The sequence below is a fragment of the Mesoplodon densirostris genome, chromosome 1, assembly GCF_025265405.1.
Source record: "Mesoplodon densirostris isolate mMesDen1 chromosome 1, mMesDen1 primary haplotype, whole genome shotgun sequence".
NCBI classification, from domain to species: Eukaryota; Metazoa; Chordata; class Mammalia; order Artiodactyla; family Ziphiidae; genus Mesoplodon; species Mesoplodon densirostris.
In genome coordinates this window covers 226,131,170-226,158,718 of record NC_082661.1, presented here as the reverse complement: position 1 = coordinate 226,158,718, position 27,549 = coordinate 226,131,170, and the positions used below count along the sequence as shown (strand labels likewise).

The following is a 27,549-nucleotide window of genomic DNA, read 5'->3' as shown; positions in this document are numbered from 1 at the left end:
CAGCCACTTTGGAGAACAGTATGGAGTTTCCTTAAAAAACTAAAAATAGAACTACCATACGACCTAGCAATTCCACTACTGGGCATATACTCTGAGAAAACTATAATTCAAAAAGAGTCATGTATCACAATGTTCATTGCAGCACTATTTACAATAACCAGGACATGGAAGCAACCTAAGTGTCCATCGACAGATGAATGGATAAAGAAGATGTGGCACATATATACAATGGAATGTTACTCAGCCATAAAAAGAAACGAAATTGAGTTATTTGTAGTGAGGTGGATGGACCTACAGTCTGTCATACAGAGTGAAGTAAGTCAGAAAGAGAAAAACAAATACCATATGCTAACACATATATATGGAATCAAAAAAAAATGTTATAAAGAACTTAGGGGCAGGACAGGAATAAAGATGCAGACGTGGAGAATGGACTTGAGGACACGGGGAGGGGGAAGGGTAAGCTGGGACGAAGTGAGAGAGTGGCATGGACTTATATATACTACCAAATGTAAAATAGATAGCTAGTGGGAAGCAGCTGCATAACACAGGGAGATCAGCTCAGTGCTTTGTGACCACCTAGAGGGGTGGGATAGGGAGGGTGGGAGGGAGGGAGATGCAAGAGGGAGGGGATATGGGGAGATATATATATATATATATATATATATATATATATATATTGCTGATTCACTTTGTTATACAACAGAAACTAACACACCATTGTAAAGCAATTATACTCCAATAAAGATGTTTAAAAAAAAAAAAAGTTGGGGAAGGGCCAGTGGATGGGTGAAACAAGAAAGGCAGAATGCTGGAAGTTTTTGAAGGTGGGTGGTGTTGGGTATGTGGAGATTCACTGTACTCACCTCTACTTTGATGTGTGTTTGGAAATTTCCATAATAAAAAGATTTGTTTTCAAAAAGAAAATAAATGACTAAATAAAGAAAATGAAGTGTCGCTTGGTCAATTAGGCTTAGATATAGGTTACAGGAACACCCCATACCAATGGGTGACTTGCTACCTATCTTAAGAAAAGGTGCAAGGGAAGAATATCATTATGTATTACAGTGTTCCCATGACATGATGCCAACATTTATTCTGTATATTCTCTTGCCCAGGAAAGAAAATTTGAGAATCTTAAAGAATGGTGGTTTTTAATTTTATTTTGGGTTTTCATTATTATTGTCAGCCATAAAATTTGTATGTTGATGACAGTGATGATGAAAATCTTAATAATAAAATTTTCATCATCATTAAGTTTTTCAATGACCAACAGACTTAAAGAAGATAAAAACCTGGGTTTCTGGCTTTGCCAGTTTGTTTCCATGGATGAGACTTTCTATCTTCATGAATCTCAGTTTCTTTATCTGAAAAAGTAAGGGGTCACCCTGAATGATCTCAGTGGTTAATTTCTGTCTTCATGTACTGTGATTTTCTGATGTTTGCTGGGAGAGAATCTTCTTTACCTGGTCTCTGAGAAAGAAAAATGAAAAGGCACAAAATCGGATGTTATAGCTGATGGCCGGGTCATAGAGGAATATAGGGTTATTTTTACTCTCTTCTGTTTTATTCAGCTGTAGTTTCTGTAATAGATGAGCACAATATCCCATGTGATTGGTATAGAGGAGCCATGGCTGATGCCGTTGTAGGGACATGGGGTTACCAAACAGGGCATGGATCCATGATCTTGGTGGCTACTCCTGAAAGCCGTGAGTTGGTTTAACCTTCATGAGGTAGCTTCATGCGCTTACCACACCAATTCGTGATTCTAGTAACAGGATTCAATGTATTTTAAGCAGATTTGTTTATTACAACCAATGCAGGTAAAGAGCGGTGTTAGTGGTTTTCAGAAACAAACATGTTTGGACATACTTTCAGGGAAGAGACTATTCTTACCTTTCCACTTCCTTTATTTTTGATTGCAGAACTTCAGATGGTGGCAAGGTTGTTGGCACCATACAAGTCAGTGTCGTGAAGATGGGGGAGATTGAGGATGGGGAAGCCGACCACATCACGACAGATGTGCAGGGACAAAAGGTAGGGTCCCAGTCAGCTCACTGCACAGATTAAATTAGAAACGATCAGCTTTGCCAGCTGCCTGGATCGCCACTACCTCTGTGGGGTATGAAATCTCATTATTCTAAAGCTAAATGAGAAATCAGCTTTGGAATGGGAGTACTGTAAGTGTGTCTCATCCTTGTAACCCGACAGCCTATTTGCACGGAACTGTGCAAAGCCATGCACCATTCAAAACACCATTCTCTTCGTAGATGGCTCCCATGTGGACACAGCCTCTTCTGTTCGAAAAAAAGTATTGATCACTGTTGCAACCTGCCGTAATTAACCCTATGTGAGATGCACAGAAGATTCTGGAAGGCCTATTGCCAAAAGTAACCACTTCTCCGCTCTCGAAATTCTCTTTGGAAAGAGATGCAGTTTGAATTTGGATTTCGTTTTTATGTGAAGGAGGACAGATTTAACAACTTTGTGCCTTATGAAATTGCAGAGAGAGAAGCAGGAAGTAGTAAACGGTGGAGGGAGAGCTCTGCTTGAGGAGCGATGCCAATTGGAAGAGAAGCAGCTTCCTTGAAGGCCAGGATAAAAACTCCAATATTATCAATATCTAGGACTTTTACTTGTTTTCTACTTTCTTTTCTTTAAGAGAGAGACTTGATATAAACATTAGTCTAAAGTTCTGTCTTAGGAATGTGGTTGCCTGTTTTACTGAGACGCAGGGGACAGATTTACGAACTGCTAATAGTTTTTTTTTTTTTTCCCCCCAGGGAAATGAATATGTTTGTTTACTAGAATGCCTACCTTTTCATAAATGAGCATTTTTTTAATGACAAGGTCTATTATGGCCTATTTTCTGGCTTAGTGTTTCTTATCTGGGAGCATATTTTAATTTCTGGTACATCTACATGGGAGATGGTGCAGTGCTTATCTAACACTTAACAAATCATTAACTTTACCAAAAAAATAAAATAAAATCTAAACTGCCTTTCAAAAAATAATTGTTCCTGCCCAGTATAGGCTAGGGTCTTACCGCTTCCCCAAGCCTCATTCTTCTCTGTTCCCTACTATCCCTCAGAATAAAATCCAGGTCATGAACACATTCCAGTGAGGTGGGGAGGGTGTGGGAGATGGGGACAGAATGAACTAAGCACATGCGCTAGGAGACCAGGAGCTAAAACACTTCCCATCTCAAAGCAGGCCTGCTTTCCCTGTTCCCAATCTATTACCAGCCACCTCTCTATTTTTCTCAAAGCTGGCTCACCCCTTGACTCCTTTACAACGTTGCTATTATGGGGTAGCACAAATTGAATCATATTCTTTTCATAAATGGAGAACTTGACACCCAGGAATATGCCCCACCAAAGTCGTACATAATGTTTCTGACTTAGTAATGTGAACTTAAAAATAAAGACTTAACTGAGCCGTTCTAGAAATAGGAAGTGGTAGTGTCAGCAAGTACCTTGTAGGAGTCATAAGTGTACTAAAATGGTAAACCCATCAAGCAGTGTTGGTTTTAGCTCTGTCCTATCTGGATTCTTAGTAAACCTTGACCTTTTGTGAGGTGTTTTACAGAGTTACTATAAACCCTACTGGCAATCCCTGGAATAGTCATGAAGGACATGTAATAAGGTCCACTATGCATGATATTTCAAAGAATTATGTGGAAATAGCTTTATCCTGGTGTTTTTCAAAGTGTGGTCGGAATCATCAGAGGTGTTTGTTAGAAATTCAAATGTGGGGACCCTTTTGCAGATCTGCTAAATCAGACTCTCCATGAAGTGTATTAACACAATCTGTTACTAATAGTGATTTAAGTCCTGAAGTTAGTCAATGGCTGAAATATATGAAAAGACAAAGTAACTGAAATGGAGGTTATCCCTAAAACAACATCCCTCTCACTGGTTTGTGTGAATGGGGGAGAAAGAAATGGAACTACTCTTAAAACCATAGTCATGTATTGAGTGACACATGCTATCTCTCATTTATAAGGAGCAGCTAAAAGATTCATACCTATGTTTATCAGCTTGGGCTGTCATAATAAAATACCATAGACTTAAACAATGGAAATTTATTTTCTCACAGTTCTGAAAGGCTACAAAGTCCCAGATCATGGTGTCAGATGATTCAGTTCCTGGTGAATGCTCTCTTCCTGGCTTCCAGATTTCTTGCTGTGTCCTCACAAGGCTTTTCCTTGGCACAGATGCACAGAGAGAGAGTGAACTCTGGTGTCTTCTCCTCTTCTTGTAGAAAGAAAAATTCACAAAAGGCCTACAAACACCGTCCTTTTACAAAGCTAACCTATTAGGTGAAATATCACATTAGGTATACCAAACTTTTTTTTTTTTTGTAATTTTGGGGTCCTCTTTGACTCCTTTCTTCCTCTCATACCTACAGTCAGTATGTCAGCAAATCCTGTTGATTTTGACTTCTGAATAAATCTAGAACCCGGCAACTCGTGAGCCCTTCACTGTAACCAACATTGTCTATCACGTAGATTTTTGCAGTCATCTCTTAAACGTCCCACTGACTCCCTCCATCCTCCTTCCCTGCCCTCCCCCACTGCCATCATAGTCCGTTATCAGCACAGCACTTAGTAAACTGTAATGTGGAAGTTGTCATTCCTCCAATGGCCTCTCATCTTCCTGAAAGTATAAACCCAAATTCTCACGTAAAGTCCTCTAAGTGTTGGCCCCTTCATGTCCTTCACCTCCTCCTCTACTCCTCCTTTTTATTCATTTCAGTCCAGTCACATTATCTTCTTTGCTGCTCCTGGAACAGTCCAGGTATATTTCCAAACTGGGTCCTTAAACTTTGTTATTCAATCTACCTGTGAAGCATTTTTCTCAGTAACTGTGCTTCACTCCTTCACTTCTTCTGATCTTTATACAAAATCACTTTCTCACCAAAGGCTTCTCTGCCACCATATCTAAAACTGCAACGCCTACCCCCAAACTCTTTCTCTCTTCTCTGCATGATTTTTGTCCTTGGTACTTATCACTGTCCAACTTTATATATCTTTTTAGTTTATCTCATATATTGTTTATTTCCCTCATTAGAATTAAACTTCCTGAGGGCAAGATATTTGTCTATTTTGTCCTCTCTTTTACCCTCAGCTCCCAGAACAGAGCCTGATGTGCAAAAAATGAATGAGTGAATAAATGAAGTCAATTTTACTTGGAAGAAATTAAATCCAAAATTGTCTCCTAGAAGCGTATGTATAGCGCTGTACAAACTGACCGGTCAATAAATAAAGCATATAATAAGGATGTAGTGAAGAGTGTAGGATTATGAAGGAAAGAGGAAGAAATTAAATTTTAAAAAGCCTTTGAAATAAGTAGTCAAGAAAAAATGCTACTGAGGAAAGGAGAACCAGGCAACAAAATCATCAAGTCAGGTGACAGATGAGAAAACTCATGTAAGTGAAAGCCAACAGGATCAACTGAGAGAGCCCAGTTCACCACTTTGCCTCCCCAGAGATGCCTGGGCTTCTTGTTAGGGCAGGAGGGTTAACAGTCCTCTGGTGAGGCTGGTTAAACCCAGCTCCTACCTTGTCTTCCCCTTTTGTTTAATGTCTATATTATATTTGACGTTGCAGAGTACTAATGATCAAAGTGGTAGTGATTTCTTCAAAAAGAAGGAAAATGCCTTACTTATTTATGACCATGGTAAAAATGGTATAAGTGGAGTGATAATGTCTCCCTTTGACTATGAACCTAACCCAGCGAGTCTTTTGATGACCTGCTGCCCTTAGGTTATTTTGACCTTATACTTTGAAGAGGTGTTTTAAGTGGACTTTCATCAGACTTAATTAGGGAGAAACTAGAGTCCTTGTGTAGCTAAGACCAGTCTCAAAAGGTTTCCTCCCTTTATCTACTCTAAATATAAAAGTTGAAAATTATATAACAGGCCCTACTTATCTTTATAGAATATTAAAAGGCATATACTATTCATCATTCATTCATCAAACAATACTACCTTCTATGTTCTAGGCATTGGACTAGTTTCTGCGTATTCAGCAATGAACCAAATAGACACGGATGCCACCTTCTGGGGAAGTAACAGTAAAAAAGTAATACACTGTTGATCAGATGGTGCTGTGTTCTATAGGAAAAATAAGACAGAGTGCAAGGACTAGGGAGTGCTGGGCTGTGGCCTTTTTAAACTGGATGGTCAAGGATAGTTTCACTGGTAATGTGATATTTGAGCTGAAACGTGCAAGAAAGAAGGGAACAAGACGTAGATATCTGAAAGGAATAGGAATTGTAGACAGAGTGAATAGCAAGAGCAAAGGTCTTGAGGAGACCAGATACTTGTGGTGTTGAAGGAGCAGCAAGGAGGCCAGTGTGGTTGGAACTGAGGGGTCAAGGAGCAGAGTGGTAGGAGTTGAGGACAGAGGTTCATGGGGCAGGGAAGACCGACCCCCATGAAGGTGTTAGACTCTGGGCTATGTGTAAAGACAGTTGAGGAGCTGTGAGTATAGGTATGAAATCTGATTCACGTTTAAGAAGACTGTTCCGGCTGCTGTGTTGACTAGGGCCTGAAAGGAGGCAAGGACAGAAGAATGGAGTCTGATTATTGTGAAGATTCAGGGGAGAAGTGCAGATGAGCTGGATCAGGGTGTGACTGACGGAGAAAGTGAGACGTGGCCAGACGCCAGGGGGAAAGGCTAGCAAAAAATAGAATTACCATTTTCTCAGAAACAAATGGACATTTCTCCAAAGTAGGCATACAGATGGCCCACAAACACATGAAAAGATATTCAATCACTAACCATTAGAGAAATGCAAATCAAAACCACAATGAGGTATCACCTCACACCTGTCAGAATGGCCATCATAAAAAAATCTACAAACAATAAATGCTGGAGAAGGTGTGGAGAAAAGGGAACCCTCTTGCACTGTTGGTGGGAATGTAAATTGATACAGCCACTATGGAGAACAGTATGGAGGTTCCTTGAAAAACTAAAAATAGAACTACCATATGACCCAACAATCCCATTACTGGGCATATACCCTGAGAAAACCATAATTCAAAAAGAGTCATGTACCACAATGTTCATAGCAGTTCTATTTAAAATAACCAGAACTTGGAAGCAACCTAAGTGTCCTTTGACAGATGAATGGATAAAGAAGATGTGGCACATATATACAATGGAATATTCCTCAGCCATAAAAAGAAATGAAATTGAGTTATTTGTAATGAGCTGGATGGACCTAGAGTCTGTCATACAGAGTGAAGTAAGTCAGAAAGAGAAAAACAAATACCATATGCTAACGGACGTATATGGAATCTAAAAAAACGATACTGATGAACCTAGTGGCAGGGCAGGAATAAAGATGCAGACATAGAGGATGGACTTGAGGACACAGAAGGGGAAAGGGAAGCTGGGATGAAGTGATAGAGTAGCATCAACATATATACACTACCAAATGTAAAATAGATAGCTAGTGGGAAGCAGCCACATAGCACAGGGATATCATCAGCTCTATACTTTTTGACCACCTGGAGGTATGGGATAGGGACGGTGGGAGGGAGGCTCAAGAGGGAGGGGATATGGGGATATATGTATACATATAGCTGATTCACTTTGTTGTGCAGCAGAAACTAACACAACATTGTAAAGCAGTTATACTCCAATGAAGATGTGTATATATATATATATATATATATATATATATATATATATATATATATATATATATATATATATAACAACACTGAGAGTAGCAGTTGGAGGAAGACAGGAGATTTTGAGATGTTACATTTGACATTCCTCTTAGACATCCAAGTATGGATATATCTAAACAGTTGGAGCTTCAAGTCAGAATTCAAGTGAGATGTCCAAGCTAGAATTATGTATTTGTGAGTCATCAAATGATATTTGGATGGTATTTAAACCATGAGACTGAATGAGATCACAAAAGCATAGCAATTCTCATATTTTACACTCTTCAAATTTATATTTATGTGGATTTTATCTATTGATATTTACTGTATTAGAGATTTTGCTTATTTGGATTATATCTGTAGACATTTATCATATTAGAAACTCAAACAAGAAATGTTTAAAACAGAAGAGTACATAAGCACACATACCATTAACTGTCAAATGATTGTGTCATATAGCTTCTAGAAAATTCTACCACATGCTTGTAAGAGAGAGGGAAACAGACAGGAATTCACTGGCAGTCCAGTGGTTAGGACTCTACACTTTCACTTCCAAGGACCTGGGTTCAGTCCCTGGTCGAGGACCTAAGATCCCCCAAGCCATGCGCCCCCCCCCAAAGCAAAAGAGAAGGAAACAGACAAATAATATTTTAGTATTAATATGAAAATAATGTTGTCTTCACCCTGTGCTAGATGCTACAAAGGGTGCAAAGGCAAAAGTTATCAGGGACTTCCAGGAGACTCCAGACCAAACTTTGAAAAGTGTCATTGATGGAATAAATCAACAAATGTGGAAGTACTTGGCCATGAAGTGTTAGTCTTGATGGATTCATACAGAGCTTTATGATTATTGTTCATACAGTATTGCTAATTTTCTAGCTCAGTGCATGGCAAATTGATATGTTAGCTGAGAGTCAAAATCATTTAGCTCCAAGAATTTTACATATCATATGTTTTGTCTACTTGGTCACACTTACCATCAAATGACACTTTTTAAACTATTAATCAACATCAATAGGCTTATGGCGCTACATCTGGTACAAAAAGCACGTGATGTTTGTTATTCCTGCTCAGAATCACAAATGTAAAGTTATTACATTGAGAGCGCACACCATGTAAGTGTGTAATGCTGCAAATATCCACCGTAATAATAGCAATGAACAGTAGAAATAGCTGAACCTTCTTAAGCGCAGATTCCACATCATTTCCATCTATGCATTCTCTGTAGCAACCAGCACAGTGCAAAAAGATTCCAAGGCCAATGTAAAAAAAAGTAAAATAAAATAAAATAAAAACGGCCTAAGGAAATAAGAAATAAGGTTCTTGGCTTTGAAAACTTTCAATCTAAATAAATAGAGACAGAAAAGGTACACTCAGGAAACAATTGAAGAAAATAATTGCTGAGTCCAAATATGAAAATATTAATTAATTTAGTAAATATTTATTGGATATTTTCTGTTTATGTTCCATGGATTTAAATCTTGAGAGCATTCTGAATAGTAGAGTTGTAAAATACAAATTAAGAATATTAGTTTAAAATTGTCCTAAATATCAGCCTTCCAGTGTGAATGGAAGATATGAATATATAAAAGTCATATGTCTGTATTCATTTGGTGGAATAAAATGGGCCTTTTGTTAGGAAACAGAAAGTTATCTTTGATTTCAAAGAGGCAGGGTTGCCTCCATAAAGGGAAGCAGTTTCTCAGGGTAATAGCCTGATCTGTGTGAATTATGGACTTCTTCACTAAAAAGGTTTAGTCTAAACCATTTCTGTAAGTTATATTGTAGATGATGATCTTCTTTTGGAAAGGAAGATGACTTAGAGCTGTATACCAAGTTATATGTGCAAGGATGTCAGGGACAAAGCATGAAAGGATTTGAGGACCAGTCTGAGAATATTGGATTTGATTGGACAGTAAATAACCCTTACATACATTCTAGAACAGAACATCGATATGACGAACATAATGTTTACAAAAGATTACTTTAACAGCCCTATGTAGCCTGAAAGAAGTCGAGAAAACTTTGCAAATAAGAGAAATAAAGAATTTTAAGTCTGTCCAAGCATCCTTGCACATTGCTGTAGTGATTTGGGAAGTACATCTCCAAAATAGCTGTGGATTAAAAGAAGGGATCACCTCTGACTTTTGGTTGGTCGGGAAAATGATTTAGAGAACATAAAATTTTAAGAGTTGTTTGCAGTTATTCATTTTTTCAGTAAACTAGGATCTCAATATAAGCACTAAAGAAAGTATGAAAGCACATTTTTCTCCATCAGGAAATTTCCTGAGTAATGTGATGAATGTTCTGATAAAGGAATGAGTAGTGGGCTTTAAGAATGCAGAAAGTAACATTTCAATCAATGTTTTAAGTCATTTGTCTTCCTTCTCAAAATGCTTCAGGGACATAATACATTCTATCATGAACAGTGACCTCGGTGGTGGTGAATCTCAAGGAGGGGGGCACTCTCCAGAGGAGGAACAGAGGTGGATCATAGATAGTTAGAACAGTTGGGAAATAGCCCAGGCCATTCTGATACATCCTACTAGGGAGGGCAGTCTGAGCCCTTGGAGTCTCTTGACAACACCATTCTTGCTACAGAAGGATGGCTGTTTCCCTTAGAACTCTTCATCCAGAGAACTTTCTGGGGTTTTGTCTGTTTGCTTTGTTTTTGTTTGCATTTATTTGTTTATGTCTGATATATTTGCTCTAAAAATTTACTTTCCTCCTTCTCCCAGCCCTCCTTTTTCTTCTCTGGGGTCGGGCGGGGGGCGGTTGCTAGAGATAAAAGGAAAGTCATCTGAAGAAATAGTTACTGGTCTCTGTCTATGTGAATATAGGTTTCTTGTCAGCCTCTCTGGGGCCACAAAAGTTTTGCTTCCTCTGTTAGTTACAGTTTCATAGGAGGTTGAAGCAGAGTCCCATGCTTAGGGATGGCTTATCTGAGATAGTATCTCCCACCCATGGTTCACTCGTTAGGAACATGGCAATGTGCTCTCTGTGTCTCTCTTCTCTCCTCTGTCCACAGAAGTGTTGGTTCTGTAACGGATCATAAGCTGAATCTATTTATCATGGATGAATAGATCTATGATCTCTGGATCCACTTATTTATAAATTGCTTATTCATAAATCAGACATCAGCTTATTTATAAAGTATCCTCATACTTTATGAGCAAGTGTTTGCATCGTTTTGCCAGAAACAAACATCTCTTTTTGCCTTATGAAATTAGATGCTGTAACATATTTTATTTTTTATTTAAAGTTGCCTTTACTTAAAAGCCAGAAGATAATTTGCTTTTTATTGATCGAAAATCAACCTAGGCAACAGAAATACAAAACCATTCAGCTTGTCATAGGTGATTTGCTATAGGAGGAACCTATCTCTAGCATGCGGATAATCCTTTTCCACAAAGAAAGTACAGACTTTGTTTCCTAAGTAGTCTTTAACTGGAACTGAAATGTAGTCTATAATTGTATCATATAATCATATTATATATAAATGTAAGTAAATAATCACAAGTTAAACAAGGTTCATTGTAAAGGTAAAGCTGAAAATAGTTTTACAAAAATGTTTGTTCAGAACTTTTTGAAACCGTGTGCATGGCCTCATGTTTTGCAAATAAAAAAAGAATCTCATTTCTTATTTGATCATTTTCAAATATGTTTTCTTTTTTCTTTTATTCCTTCTTAGTGTGCACTGGTATGTGAATGTACAGCCCCAGAAAGTGTGAGCAGAAAAGATAACCTACCGTTTTTGAACGCAGGTATGTACCTCCGTTTTGGAAACTTACACTCATTTCATATGAACATACATTTTATTTTTCTGTGAACTCCATACTGAATCTGAGCAGCATTCTTACAGAACCATTGTAGACACTTATTAAATATTGGTAATCATGGGAGTCAGCAGAGTGGTGTTAGACTTGACAAGTCTGTAAGAAAGATATATAATATATATAAATACATGTATATAGCTTGGCTATATGGCAAAACAAATTCCTTTTAGCTATTGGATTTTGTGTCATCTGAAATGAGATATTAGAAGAGGGAGTATTAGAAATGTCAAGCTCTTAATTAGTTTGAGTTTTAGTTTATTACTTTTAATGAAGTTGTTAAAACAGTATGTGTATGGATTCAGTAGGAAAAATTCAGATACACATTTGTACATTCCTGAATGTGTGTGTACACATATATGTGTGTGTGTGTGTGTGTATAGTGTTACTTATAGTAATATATTTGAATTTCAACAAGGAACTAAACTGTGATAAATGATGACTTTGAGACATCTGGTAAAATTACAAAATGTGTGATAATATGTATCTATAAATTATGGAACTGATTTTTGAATGATAACATAAATTATGTTACCAGTAGTGATAATAATGGCAAATAAGTGGCAGGAGAGGTGCCACTCATATGCCTTGCCTTACCTTGCTTTCTGATGTGTGCTATGAAGAAGGCAGTATTATTATCTCCATTTTACAGATGAGGAAATTGCTCAAGGTCACTACCTAGTGAATAGCAGGTCCAGAATTTAAATCCAGTTTTAATCCCAAAGACTTTGCTCTTAATTACCAGGTCATGCTATTACTAAAAAGCCATTAATTAAAAAGTTGGTGTAACAATAGAATAAACCTTAATATTTTTCTAGCCTTCTATGTTGTACATTTCAACAGTGACATGGATAGCATGATAATCAGAATAATGAGTGATACAAACTTCAAAGGCTTACTAATACATAACCCCTTAACTATTAGCAATTTTCCCCTGCAGGAAGCCACTAATAATCGGGATGGAGAGAGACAGGCAACCTTTTGACTCAAAGAACTCAAAATAAAATATAGCAATAAAAAAACCATTAAATATACTTATTAGAATGAAGGATTAAACCAAAGAAGAACAGCTGCTTCTCAACCTATGACCAAGTGACATGTTTTTAAAAAATTTTTATTAAGGATATAATACCAGGAGGGACATGCATTAAACAGTGAAGGGGCTACCTGGACAGCTAGACCAGCCATGTACCATAAAGTACTTGATAAGTTATCCATGTGGATAAAATAACTAATGTATCCTCAAAGGGTCTTCCTCACATATATTTTTTTCACCTGAAAGTTAACCAAACCATTAGTCCTTTATTTCAATATATCCAGATAATCTATTTAATTTACCAGATGTCAATTTTGAGAAATAAAATTGAAAGTGGGAGATACTACATTCATGTTAAATGCAGTTTGAATGAATCAAATAATCATCAGAATCATCTACACTGTAATTATAAGACACTTTTTAAGTGATTCACTCATGTGAACCTTGTAATTTTTTATGCCCACAAAGAGAAATGCCATTTTAAAAAACTGATTGGTTTATTATAAATTTCAAAGAGAAAGAGAAAAATGGCTCCTGGAGTAAGAAAATATATCACCTCAGGAAGAAGAGACAAAGGGAACATAGTGAAAAGTAAATCTGCACCTCCTAATTCTTGTGCCACAAAATTTGCAAGGCATGAGTCTTCGAAGCGTACTAACTCTTCCAAATTACTAGGGTACAATTCCTAACATATGAACTGTAATATGACAAAAAGTGACATGGAAGTGATGGAAGCAGCTGCATTTTGCAATTTAAATATACTGAGTGGAGTGAAAGATGATTGATTACTGCTTTTCCCTTTTCCTGGAGGTGACAGTTTTGCTGGTGATTCTCCACTTAGGTCCGATGATATTTCTCAATGTCCTTAGTCCAGGCAATCCGGAAGTGCCTGGAATATATTTGCCACAGATATTTTCTATGAGCCTTCTTATATCAGGGAAAGACAAGGCTAAATGACAGTCAAACGTTATAAAAGCTAGATTTTTTTAAAGTTATTTTAAAGTACAACTAGGTGCTCTATATGAAATGTTTCTGTTCCAAATCTAAGTGTGTTGTGCACATATAGCATATGTAGCTAGACTATGTGCCTATGACTTTGGTCTGTGTGTACCTTGGTCTTTTGTTCTATTTATTTGTCTAAACTCAGCAACCTTGGAATTAATCCACTATATTCCCATCTGGTAGTTTTTCAAAATCTTTAGGTGAAGGGAGTTATTGACATTCTTCTCAAGTCTCTGTATTCATGTATTATATGGAACTTGCCAGTCTCAAGTGAGTGATGAAGTTCTTCCTGAGTGAGTGCAAGAGGATGTCATAGCTCATAGCTGCTCCTCGCTATTCTATTTATATCTCTAGAGGTTTAATGCATGACTTGGGAAATTCACTTGTTTATTGTGAGACTAAAAGAAAAAGCTCTTCCCCCTCGGGCCTCACCTTTTTCATGCCCTGTTTGCTTCTCCAGTTGAATGTGTATGTTGGGAGCCTGGGGAGTTGAGGGCAGGAGGAGAAAAGAGATAAGGAAAAGGAGAGGGGGCAGAATTTACAATTCCATAAAAAAGATATATAAGTACCTTAGTGATAGGAGAAAACAAATTCCTTTCAGCTGTTGGCTTTCATATTCTCTGAAACAGGAAACTCACTAGAAGGTACAGTATTAGAATTGTGAGGTTCTCATTTTGCTTAATTTTCTAATTCTGTAGTTCATCAAATAAAGTTGTTAAAATAACAGATTTACCCATTTAATTATTGGTTTATTCATTTAAGCAAATGGTAGTGAAAACACTTAGCACTGTTTGTTGTTGAGGTGTTGTTTGGGGGATGGGGGTAGGGGAAGTTATTTTTGAACAGAGGGAAGTGTAGACAGCAGAGTCCCTTATCTGGTCACGGAGTTGGGTGTCCTACTAAGTCTCATCAACTGAGGTGCCTTGCCTACAGCAGAACAAGAACAAATGTGCTCTGGTGGTCTTACTATCAGAGCACTGGACAGACTCTTCTGAAGAACTGGTGTCACAGCCTAAATTTGCTAACCAGCAGTGTGACCCTGCCAGACAAGCCAGCCTCTTTGGACATCAGTTCTTTTGCAATGAGCAAATTGACCTGGGCAGTCTTTGATTTCCTTTTTTGGCTCTCAATGTCTGAAGTCTGTAGAGCATAGTTTAGCTTTTGCTATGTCTTCCTTCGTTTTAGAAATATTTCGTGAAAGTATTCATTTTTATCCGTCTCACATGGAGTCACACATCTATTCTTTGTCACTTACTGTTGTCTTTCTCAGGAGTTATTTATATTTAATCAGCCTGACCACAGATAAGCTTTTAAAAAATTTTTGTCAAGGAGACAATTCTCTCTAGATTTCCTAAATCTACCAATTTTCCTTGTAAAAGTGTAATGCTACAGAATACTTCAGTCCATGGACTTTGATATTATTATGCCCAATCTGAGGCGCTAATGGGCCCTGTCACCAAGTTTCCTATTATCTTCACATTTCAAGTGAGTTTCCCCCTGTCAGCAAGCATTCAATCTGATACAGCATCTTTTTGGTTGAATTCCATACTGCTTGAGTCATGAAATTATCCTTGATATTTTTTAAAGATGACTTTCATGCTTTACATTAAAGTGTGTGCTGTCCATCGCCCTCACAGAGGGTGTATCTGACAACGATGATTTCCATGACTGTGTAAGTTAGAATCTAAGCCACAATGCAGGGACCACTCTGCTTTCAGTCCTAAACACAGGCAATTTCCCTCCTGTTTGGAGAACTTATTGGTGTTTTTCTTCTTGCCTCACAGATAAATCGCAATTTTTCTCGAAATAGTCCACTATATCTTTGATTCTTTTTCCCCCAATAGGATTAAGCCATCTACTACTATTGCTTTATGGAAGATGCCTGATTATGTGCTATTTAAGAAGAAACGTTGCTTATTTATTTCTGTGTCTCCAGGGCCAGAATACAATAGGCACTCAGTAAATATTTGTCAAATGACTAATAATGGGTATATCTTATTGTTTGAATTGATGCTTCAGATAACAGAAAACTGCACTGTTATTCTTCTCTCCATGAGAAAGATGTTCAAATTGAATTATTTAGGTTTGAAATAAAAGAATTTATTACTCTCCCTAAAAATTACTATGAAATTCTCATTTTAAGTTTTTTCCTGCCTCATATGGCACCATAGACTTTAACTGCCTTTCACAATACCACACAGCTGAACTGAATATTGGGTGACATTTTCCTCACTACCACCTCATGTAAAGCAAGGCATGACAGAATATTTTAGGAGATATTCTGAGAGACATTGAAAAATATTTCCCTCTGTATTCATTTTGAGTCCTGAGGAATTCCAGCCAAAAAACAAATCCCATTTTCCCCGTTTTTTTTTTTTTAATTCATGAGGTACTAAATCAGCTACCTTGTCAAATTTTAGATCATATCAATTTATGCTAACAAAGATATCTCTGTTGTATTTTCTCCATACTAGTTTAAATAGATTTTTCCCTTGTATTTATAACTCTATGATGTGTAAAATATGGGACCATCTTGGCTTATAACATTGGCCCTTTATCCTTTATACTTACTTACTCACCAGATTTCTTTGCCCTTTGCTGTTTTAACAAATCCAATGGAGTCCATTGTCTACTGAAAAAAAAAAAAAAAAAAAAAAAACCAAGCACACACACACAACCTAAAAGTTGAGAGTTATGTTTTATTTGGCGGATATTCTTAGGACTTCAAGCCCCCAGAGATAGGACTCTCAGATCACTCTGAGGAACTGCTCCAAAGAGGCGAGGTGGGAGCCAAAATATATAGGAGTTTTTGCAACAAAAGACAGGTAGTCGGAACATCAACAGATTATTGGTAATTAAAGAAAACCAGACATCTCAAGTTAATGAAATTAACGCTTTCCTATGTATGGGAAGATGCAAAGTCTGGGCTCCTTGAGATCGTTCCTTTGATGTGCACCTCAGCTATCTGGGGCCAGTATCCTGCATTTTCTTATCCTGAGTCTCCGCAGGGTGTGCCAGCAGGGTGGCTCTAGCAGTTGACAGCTAGATGGCAGGCATTCTTTGCTTCCATCCCAAGTTCCCTCAGGGATCTCCCTCTGGGGGGCTGTAATGTGATGACTGGATGGCTGCAACATCTTTTGTTTACTAATATTGGAAGGTGGCATTCTTAGTTCACACCATTAACATTGCTCTTTTTGAATTTTCATATGTTTTCATTACTGTGTATTAACATATTTATGGTGTTAAGTAGCTTCAATAGAAGAGTGAATTTCACTGCCTAGTAATCAAAGAAATCATCTCTTAGACACCTTTAAATACTTCAGCTGTCTTCCTGTTGTAAGTTTATTACCCCCTCCACTGCCCACCTTAGGTAAACTAGAGGAAGAATAAAGACAAGAAGAGGATATAGTCAAAAGGTTAACATTTTGTGGACAAATGTGAGGAGGGCTTTCTCTAGGCTGTGGTTTTCCTTCTTTCATTCTGATGCCTGTGCTCTCTCTTGAAGTGAGGTTTTTAGTTATGTCCTTCCCTCTTGCATTTTCCCCTCTCAATTTACACAGTTGTCAGGGCCCTAACTGTTCATCTATTAGGGAAAGTAATGATGAGAAACATCTGTGGTGTAAGGTTTAAGCTCATTTCTGTGGAATGTCTGCATATACTGGGCACTGTGCTAGGTGCAGGAGATACAATGAGGACAAAGAAAACAGTCATGGCCTTCACAAGTTTACCTTCTAATGGGGGACACAGAGCAGTAAACAGACAATTATAGCACAACTGGTAAGAACCATGATAGAGATGGGGATGGGGAGTACAAAAGAGAAACAACTGTAGGGAGGGAGCAGAGGGAAGTCAAGAAGGGCTTCCTGGAGGAGGTGCTTGCTAAGCTGAGTTTATAGGATGATGATGTGTAGCCAGGAAAAAGGAGCATTCCTTTGAGGTGCAGGGAATACCTTGAACAGAGGCAAATTGGCAAGAAACAACTTGAGTTCCATGAACCTCAGGTTGTTCCAGGCTGCTCAGCATGAAATGTGAACCAGAAAAGGACACTTTTGTAGATTTGTCCTTTACTTTAATGACTGAATTAGAATGAACAGGGAAAATCATTCAAACTAGAGTGAATGAAGCAAATCTCTTTTCTGACCACCCAAAACCAAAACTCCAAACTCTACACATTGAACTCGCCAGTTTTCACCAGTTGGAGACTAAAACCCCACAAATATTATCTTTATGTTTTATTCTGCATCTGTAATAGTTTTTCTTGTTCTTGGCCTTGAATTGAAGATGGAAGGCCAAGAGCTTGTGGGTTTGGCTACACTAGGGAAGCAGCACTTTGTCTGACTCAACTTACATCCTATTTCTATTCTTAATTTTTGTTCCTTTAAAAACAGCACAAACAGTAACATAATTTAGATTTTATAACACAGCTAAAGCAAAGTAATTTAAAATTCTGGGGGAATTTATTTTTTAATAGTTTGTTTCATCTTTATTGTTTTAAGAGAGATCTTTCTTTGCTGTGTTTTCTGAGCTCCTGTCATGCTTTCTTACTTTCGCTTTTCTAAGCCTTGCTTAGGATAGTCCTTTAGTGATTTCTATTTAGGACTTTTAGTTCTCATCTAATCTTAAAAAGAGCCAATCTACATTTAAGATGTATGTATCTAAATCTAAGATATTTTCAACTACAAATGAGAGAATGTCATTATCTAATTGGCTTACACAGACTTATCTTTACTAAGTGTAATGTAGCCTTTGGAGAATAGGCAATGCATGTACATTCAGCTGAATGATGAAACTATTAAACAACTGCATAATAAAAAGCTATAGAATGAATAGATTCTCTACAAGAATCTACAGTACATTAAAATAATCATTTTGTAAAGCTTGAAGCCAATGAAGTCAGATTCCATTTAAATATGTGACATCTACCACCTCCTGAAAGCAAGAAATTGCATGAAGGTAATCACAGATGAGCTTATTCTGGCGAACTGTATTAAAGACAATCTTAAGTGTTTGGCATTTTGATGATCCCCTCAACCCTGAATCCAAATTTCCAAAATTCCTTGTCTAATCCACTGATGTCCCCAACACAGACACAGAAAAGAGATCATCCCTATGATATCATTCTGGTTTATCTTTTCTGCCCCAGGTTGCTTGAACAACCATCCTTTTTTAATGTGTTGTCTATGTTTTGGCTTTGTTGAACATTTCCTTGGCATCTTTACTTTGATAATTCAGAACTGGAGCACTTGGCTTTCACAGTTGCTGGAAAAGCAGGTGGTGTGCTACCGTATTAAAAAGGCCTTTATAGTGTCTGGAATAAATGATATGGAAATTTGTGTTGTGCTGTAATTTTAGGAGAAAAGAATCTGTCATTTACTTTCTGTCCCTGTGTTCACCTTAGAGGGTGGATCCCAGTGGGATATGTGGATATGTATTCATATCTGGACCATCTTAGAACTTTATCCTTATTAAGTCATTATTAAGACTGTGGTGGTGTCCAAAATCTCTTCACTACTTTTCCCTTGGTAGAATCTGTCACGTGATATTTTTAGCAATTGTTTTGGCAAAAGCAGTGAAAAAAAACGAAGATAATACACACAGGGCTCTCTTTAAAAAGAACTTATAATAGATAAGTTAGATAGTTGTTTTTGCTGAGTTGAGCCTATTGTATGGTCAGAAATGCATCTCCTACATGAAGAAATACTTGACATCAGTGGAAAGCCAGAGCTGAAAGTGGTGGACTCATTTACACAGCTGGAGTGTGTGTGCAGAATTGTTGAAACTGTATCTCTGCTATAGGGGAGAAGCATTTATAAAACGACAAAAGCATTCATCATTTATGGCCCACTATTCAATATTTGATACATGAATACATTGCCTTTCTTATATATGAGGAATGCAGAAATCTCCTCACTCTGAACCCAGCAAAATTTTGAGTTGAGAACATCTTATCTGGTCTGTTTGTAGCCATTGGAACAAATTTCATGGTAATTAAAAGTCAGGCCATATATATACTTTTTATTTTCTAAGTCATAATTCATTATATGGCATTTTAAGAAACAGTAAGTGTCCTTGCTTTATACGTAGTAGGTGTTCAGTAAGCAATGCTACTGGATCAGACTTGGTTGTAAAGTGGATTCCACTATGTCTACATTGAGATCCTAATAACTATGTACAGTTAAATACTAATGTTTAGAGATCTATGAGTTTCAAAAGGTTAGAACCTATAGCATGAAAGTTAGATAGGAGACATTATTGGGAACTTTCGGGGGGGGTAGATCATGTGGCCTGATATTTTTGTTTATTATTTGCCCCAAGTGCTTTCCTTAAAAAAAACAGCAGCATTCCCACAGGGTCCTGGATGTTGTGTCTCGGGTGGTCAGAGGATAGTTCTGGAGCTCATTAATCACACTGTCCTTGATTTCTATCACTCTATTTCAACAAAGATTTATATTTAGAATACACTGAAAAGCAGTAAAATGAAAACAGTGAAATCAAAAGTTGAAGGACTAGTTTTGTGATAACAGATAAAATAAAGAATATCATATTTTTCAACTTAATTAAAAATACAAATTTTCTAAAATATTATTGTTGGGCTTCCCTGGTGGCTCAGTGGTTGAGAGTCCGCCTGCCGATGCAGGGGACACGGGTTTGTGCCCCGGTCTGGGAAGATCCCACCTGCCACGGAGCGGCTGGGCCCGTGAGCCATGGCTGCTAAGCCTACGCGTCCGGAACCTGTGCTCCACAATGGGAGAGGCCACAACAGTGAGAGGCCCGCGTACTGCAAAAAAAAAAAAAAAAAAAAAAAAAAAAAAAAAAAAACCCACAATGAGATATCACCTCACATTTGTTAGAATGGATATCAAAAATACAAGAAATAGCAAGTGTTATTGGCAAGGAAGTGGAGAAAAGGGAACCCTCATTCACTGTTGGTGGGAATGTAAATTGGTGCAGCCACTATGGAAAACAATATGGAGATTCCTCCAAAAACTAAAAATAGAACTACCATATGATCCAGCAATTCCACTCCTGAGTATTTATCCAAAGAAAATGAAAACACTAATTCAAAAAGATATATGCATCCCAGTGTTCATTGTGGTATTATTTTCAATAGCCAAGACGTGGAAACACCCTGTTTCCACTGACAAATGGATAAAGAAAATGTGATACACACACACACACACACACACACACACACACACACACACACACATGGAATATTATTCAGCCATAAAAACGAATGAAATCTTGCCATTTGTGACAACATGGAGGGACCTTGAGGGCATTAGGATAAGTGAAATATCAGACAGAGAAAGACAGATACTGTATGAACTCACTTGTATGTAGAATCTAAAAGCAAAAACAAAATAAAACATAACAAATCAGAAAAGAACTCATAGATATAGAGAACTAATTGGTGGTTGCCCGAGACAGGAGATGGGGGTGGGTGGAACAGGTGAAGGGTGTCAGAAGGTACACATTTTCAATTATAAAATAAATAAGCAATGGGGATGTAATGTACAGCTTGGTGACTGTAGTTAATAATATTGTATTGCATATTTGAAAGTTCCTAAGAGAGATTTTTAAAGTTCTCATCACAAGAAAAAATTTGTGACAATGTATGGTGACTGATGTTAACAAGACTTATTATGGTAATCATTTCACAATATATACAAATATTGAATTATTACCTTCTATACCTGGAACTAATATAATATTATATGTCCTTTATACCTCATTAAAAAGAGAAAGAAAATAAGTATAATTAGCCTTATATATGGATCTGTGATATAATCTAATTGATAAAACTTAAAGGTCATGTTTATGGAAAAAACATAATCCTTTAGACATACAACTTTAGATTTAAAATATTGTCTCTCAACATCCTGGAAATATTCTATTGTCTTCTTGCTTCTATTGATGCTTTTAAAAAGTAAACATTCTAGCTAATTCTTGTAAGGGGTAGATAAGTGTGCCAGGAGCTTTGAATCTGGTCATTAAAGAATGAGATGTTTGAAATAAAGGTTTCCTATTTAGTATCAATTCTGATAATGATAATTGTCAGACTGGACCTCTGAGAATGATAGTTGCAGAATGGATGAATAGTTGCTCATTTTAATGCTCAGAAATATATTTATATTTATATTTCCAAGTAATGAATGAGACACAACCTTATACAACCCTAAAATGAGAAAGGTATTTTACTCCACACATTGAAGAGACTTGGGCCACCTGCCAGGCTGGGCATTATTTAAAGTCTTACATCCACTTCAATATCAAATTCTCTTTTTAATCAGCTTCATTGGTAAACTGGAGCCAAATAATCATAGATACTTGACTGGTGATTGACCTGATATTTTGTTGTCCATTAAGCTTTGATATATTTCTCTTATATTCTTTATCCAACAGCAATGGAAATAAAATCCTGCCCTGAAATATAGGGCTTGGTAGTGTGGTAGGAATGCTGGCCTCACAAAAAATGTATCAAGTATTATCTTAATATCTAGCCCTACACTTTTTCTTTAAATCTTTTAAAATCCTTGATGACATGACCATGTTATTTCTCCCCTAATCACTGTCACCCATCCCAAATATTCAGCTTGTTCATAGTGTCCCTGTCTTGCTTCTGATAATATATGGTTTTAGGAAAGTGTTATTGACTTATTGACACTAAAGTATGAATAATATTTGAATTGTAATAGATCTTAAGCCAAGGAATGAACCTTTCTGACATTTAAGAAAAAAGTCACTTTTGGTAGTAGGGTCATTTAAAACCTCTAATATAACGTATCAGTTATCACCTACTATGTAAGTGGGTAAAGTTGACTAAGAGTGATTGGAAGAAATCCAGAAATGTATTTTTTCAAGCATGTATGTTGTATAAATCCATATATTTTCATCTATATTTATAAATACATATACTTTAAGAAAATCTTTAGAAGGAAAAAGAATTAATAGGTGGTATGTCAGACAACCATAGTAGCCACATTTATGAATTGGAATTTGATTTTCACTTTTTAATTTAATAAAGACTATATCCCAGAAGCTACTGAAAAAAATAAGATATAAGGAGAAAATTCTTAGAAACTCAATTACACTACAGACTATGTTAAAAAAAATTTGATCAAATATTAGAATGGTAGGCTGATTAATGATTTTGTTAATTGATCTTTATCTAAAGTGCATATCTTTATAATTTAACTATTAACTTTATTTTTTTCTCCTTTTCCAGTGTTAAAGAACCCAGTGTGTAAATTGTATAGATTTCCCACATCTGACAATAAGTGGATGCGAATCCGGGAGCAGATGTCAGAGAGCATACTTTCTTTTCATATTCCTAAGGAATTGATCTCTCTTCAAATCAAAGAAGATTTATGTAGGTAAGAGAAAGTGATTTATGATTGTCTCTTACATTAATTATTTTTTATGAAACATTTTTTCTTAAAGTATGATGATAACATAAAAATCTAGATCTGCATTGTCCAGTATGATGGCTCCTAGCCCTGTATGACTATTAATCACTTGAAATGTGATTAGTCCACTTTGAGATGTTCTGCCAAGTGTAGTATAAACACCAGAGTTTGAATTCATAGCACACAAACAAAAAAAGACTGATTTCATAATGAAATGTTAACATTTTGGCTATACTGGGGTTGAATACAATATGTTATTAATTTTATGTGCTTCTCTTTTTACTTTTAATTTTTATTTTATTTTTTATTGAAGTATAGTTGATTTACAATGTCTTTTTAATTTCTGCTATACAGCAAAGTGATTCAGTTATAGATATTATATGCATTTTTTAATATTCTTTTTCATTATTGTTTATCACAGGATATTGAATATAGTTCTCTGTGCTATACAGTAGGACCTTGTTGTTTATCCATTCTATATATAAAAGCTTACATCTGCTAACCCCAAACTCCCACTCCATCCCTTCCTCAAACCCCTCCCCCTTGGCAACCACCAGACTGTTCTCTATGTCCATGACTCTGTTTCAAAGATAGGTTCATTTGTATCATATTTTAGGTTCCACACATAAGTTATATCATGTGGAACCTAAAATATGATATCTTTTTACTTTTTACATATGACTACTGACCACTAGAAAATTTTAATCACATGTGTGACTCTCATTTGTGGCTTACATTACACCTTTTCTGTGTAAATCTCTCACCACTAAAATGTGTTGAAAGAAATTCGATTATGAATCTTTAAAATTTTCTAAAGAAAAGTAGAGAAAAAATCATGTTGAAGACTCAAAAGGGAAATAGGAAAGATTGTAAGGAAATTGACTAGTGATCTCAGTAGAATATAAGGTATGGTTATTATGAAAAGGAATTAGAAAGCCCTAAGTTGAGAACCATCACCTTTTAGGAAAAATGCTGAGAAGAAAAGGATAATGGAGAGAATAATGAACTTTTAAAATGCAGCAGGCAAATTAAATCCACAAAGCCAGCAGAGAAGAACAGATTTGACAGTAAGAAATCACATCTCGGATGTGGAAGACAAACACAATAAGTTCTTCTCAAATGTTCTTTCTTGGGAAAGAACAATTCATGCAAAAACTTGAAAACAGTGAAAACTTATGCAGGTTTTTTTTTTACATGCTAAAATCAGACTAACCTTATACTTACTTCTCTGCAGAAGTCCATGGAGTAATATCTACTGATTTTTGATTTTTTGAGAGAAAAAGGTTGTGGCCCACTTTATTATATAGGGTCAAGTTATGACTTTTTTTTATTAGTTTCTGCTTTATAACAAAGTGAATCAGTCATACATATACATCTGTTCCCATATCTTATGACTTTTTTTTAATGAATGAAGGCAATGGAAATGACATACTTAAATACGCAGAAGCTCAGCAAATGTCATTCACCAAACTTTCTTAAAGAATCTACCCTCGAAGATATATGCTATCCAACTGAGAGAATAATTTAAATTAAGTATTATATTTATAATATAATATAAATTAATATACTGTAATCATTAAATTATAATATGAAATTAATATGATATAACATAACAAATTAAGAATGGGACATTGTCCTACAGAAGGACTTGAAACATTTTTCTTGGTTGGGTGAAATCTCCAGCCCAGACAGAGCTTTAATCTGAAGTTCTTTTTTTGGCCTCTTTTGTTTTGTTTTCATTTTTATTGGAGTATAGTTGATTCACAAGGTTATGTTAGTTTCTGCTGTACAGCAAAGTGAATCAGTTATACACATACATATATCCACTCTTTTTTAGATTCTTTTCCCATATTGGTCGTTACAGAGTGCTGAGTAGAGTTCCCTACGCTATACAGTAGGTCCTTATTAATTATCTATTTTATATACAGTAGTGTGTATATGTCAATCCCAATCTCCCAATTTATCCCTCCCCCCTTTTCCCTCCTGGTAACCATAAGTTTGTTTTTTACATCTGTCACTCTATTTCTGTTTTGTAAATAAGTTCATTTGTTCCATTTTTTTAGATTCCACATATAAGCGATATCATATGGTATTTGTCTTTCTCTGTCTGACTTAACTTCACTCAGTTTGACGATCTCTAGATCCATCCATGTCACTGCAAATGGACTCTTTTACCTCTAGTCTTACTCAGATCCCAGAAAGTGTTATACTTACCTCAACCTTCCTCTCAACAGCACAATTTTAATGGATTTTCTTATGTGGTTTGATGAAGAATCTGGGTGCCATCGTGCCCTTATCTTTCAGTAGTTGCAAAGAGTACAAGGTGCTTCATTTTCATGCTTGGAAATCTATATTGAGAGAATTATTTTTAAAAAAGCTTTGAGTCTTTTCTTCAAAAAAAAAGTTGCCAGGGCAACTTTATATTATGCTAAGTAACTGAAACAGCTACTTTCTGAATCTTTAAAATAACTATTAACTAAATTATATCATTTTAGTTGGTGAAGAGCAGTAGATAAAAGCTGCCATTAAGTCCCTATTCATAGGACCTGTGGATGGATGGAGATAGTTATAGATGGATAGACAGAGAGATAGACAGACAGACACACAGACATAGATATACAGTCTTTCTTTCCTTTTCTTTCTTTCTTTTTTTTTTTCCTTAGGAAAGTCAGTAAGCACAGTATGAATCTAGCTGTATAACAGGGGTTACAAAAACTTTTCCTTAAGGACCAAATAGTAAATATTTTACAAAATATTTTTTAAAAGTGCGATGTTTCCTCTCAATTACCAAGATGATGAATTTGCAAACATGGTCAAACTTCTGTGAAGTCTGGATTTTGAAAATCCTACACTTTCTTTCATGAGCCACTGACTCTTTCAGTCTCACTTTTCACCCCAGACGTAAACTTTTCTACAACTTCTCTGTGTTGGTGTGTTGTCATCTCCCTATAGGGGTAATTAGGTTATTATTTGAATATTTTGTTACATAACTTCCTCCCTTACCAAGGGAGTAGAAAATGGAAAATTTTCTGAAAAGACTGCTATGATTGACATCAGCTTCATAAACTCTCAGGTAGAGACCTCCTAAGTTTGAGTATGGATTTAACTGTGAATGAAAATAGCAAGTAAGAAAGGGAATTTAGGGAATATTAGGTATATGTCTAGTCACAACTGTGTCTTAAAGATAAGGCATTATTAGTAGTTTTGTAATCTATTTAACTCGGTAAGAATGAAATCCCACTCATGCATTTGAAGGTATATTATTAATTTTATCATGTCTGGGATTGGTAAACACTTGCCAGGCTAAGTTAGTGTGAGTCTGTTGGCAGGGACCAGGTGTGTGCATGGTACGCCTCTTTGCCTAATGCATACCTGTATGTATCAAGGAGGAAAATGTTGTCCTTCTCAGCCGTCATGATATGGAGTGTAAATGTTGGCAGGGACATAATGGTGCAACAGCTACTTTCCCTCACTCATACCCAGTGCCCTTGCCTGCAGCTGCCATCTAAAAACTCTCTTGCTTTTAGTCCCTTAGTGTGACATTGGACTCAACGTGAACTACTTTTATTAACTTTGAGATTGTACATACACAAAGTCTTAGGGCTGTGATAGAGTTTAAATTCTTTGGGGGCTCCCTCTGATTGACCTAAGCATTAATACCTTCTGAGTACAAGTTCAGATATATAACATCTGTTGCGTTGGCTGTGACGTGTTTTCACAGTGCTAAACTTTGAATTTTATAATACGGTTTAGGCCCAAAAAATTCACAAGCAGAAAATTGTAAATGACAATTTATGTTTACTGTTGTGAAGAAAGGCTTATAATAGCAATTTTCTGCCTCTTTGCTCCTGAAGCCATATTTTTAAAAATATATAAAATGTGTGGTAATTTTTTTCTGTAAAAATAATATATGGTCACTATAGAAAATAGTGAAAATATAAAAAAGAAAAAAATATCACTCTAAACCCACCACCCAGAAGAAATACTGTGTCTTTATTTTCTACATCTACCCTCATCTTCATAAGCTTCACTGTGGAAAGCAGACTTTTGGTTCCCATGATTACCATGCCCTGGTATCACATTTACATTATTCTCCCTCAAATAATTCCTGTCTCAGTAAATGCTACCCTCTCTTCAACAGTTCAATGCAGAAACATAAAACATAAGTATTTTTGTCTTGTCTCACCAAACCTATACACATTCCACATTCAAGTTCAAGTATCAGTTTCTAATCATGCTAATTCCACAATTTCTCTCAAATTCATTTATTTTTTATGTTTTCACTCTATCCATTCTAATCCCACCCACTATCATTTCTTGCCTGTGATAGTGTACTGGTCTATAATGGCTTTTCTGCCAACCGCCTTGCTTCCTTAAAATCCATGGTTCACTTTTTTATGAACAAATGATACAATTGAACTTATTTACAAAGGAGAAATAAACTCACAGACATAAGAAACAAATTTATGGTTACCAAAGGTGATAGCGGAGGGAAGGGAGAGCAGAGAGTTTGGGATTAACAGATACACACTACTATATATAAAACAGGTAAACAACAATGACCTACTGTATAGCTCAGGGAAAT

The 27,549-nt window shown here is 36.3% G+C and overlaps 1 protein-coding gene across 8 annotated transcripts in view; it reads left to right on the top strand.

Annotated features, from left to right (window-relative positions):
- Positions 1-27,549, top strand: part of INPP4B (inositol polyphosphate-4-phosphatase type II B) — a 353,637-nt gene that overhangs the window by 138,191 nt on the left and 187,897 nt on the right. For 6 of the 8 annotated variants that reach the window (XM_060095092.1, XM_060095079.1, XM_060095076.1 and 3 more), the window contains exons 7-9: positions 1,926-2,037; positions 11,375-11,447; positions 22,784-22,931. In XM_060095092.1, coding sequence (XP_059951075.1) covers positions 1,926-2,037; positions 11,375-11,447; positions 22,784-22,931 — 333 coding nt within the window. Of the gene's footprint in view, positions 1-1,925; positions 2,038-11,374; positions 11,448-22,783; positions 22,932-27,549 lie in introns of those variants that run through there. The other 2 variants (XM_060095101.1, XM_060095084.1) reach the window with 1 other exon arrangement.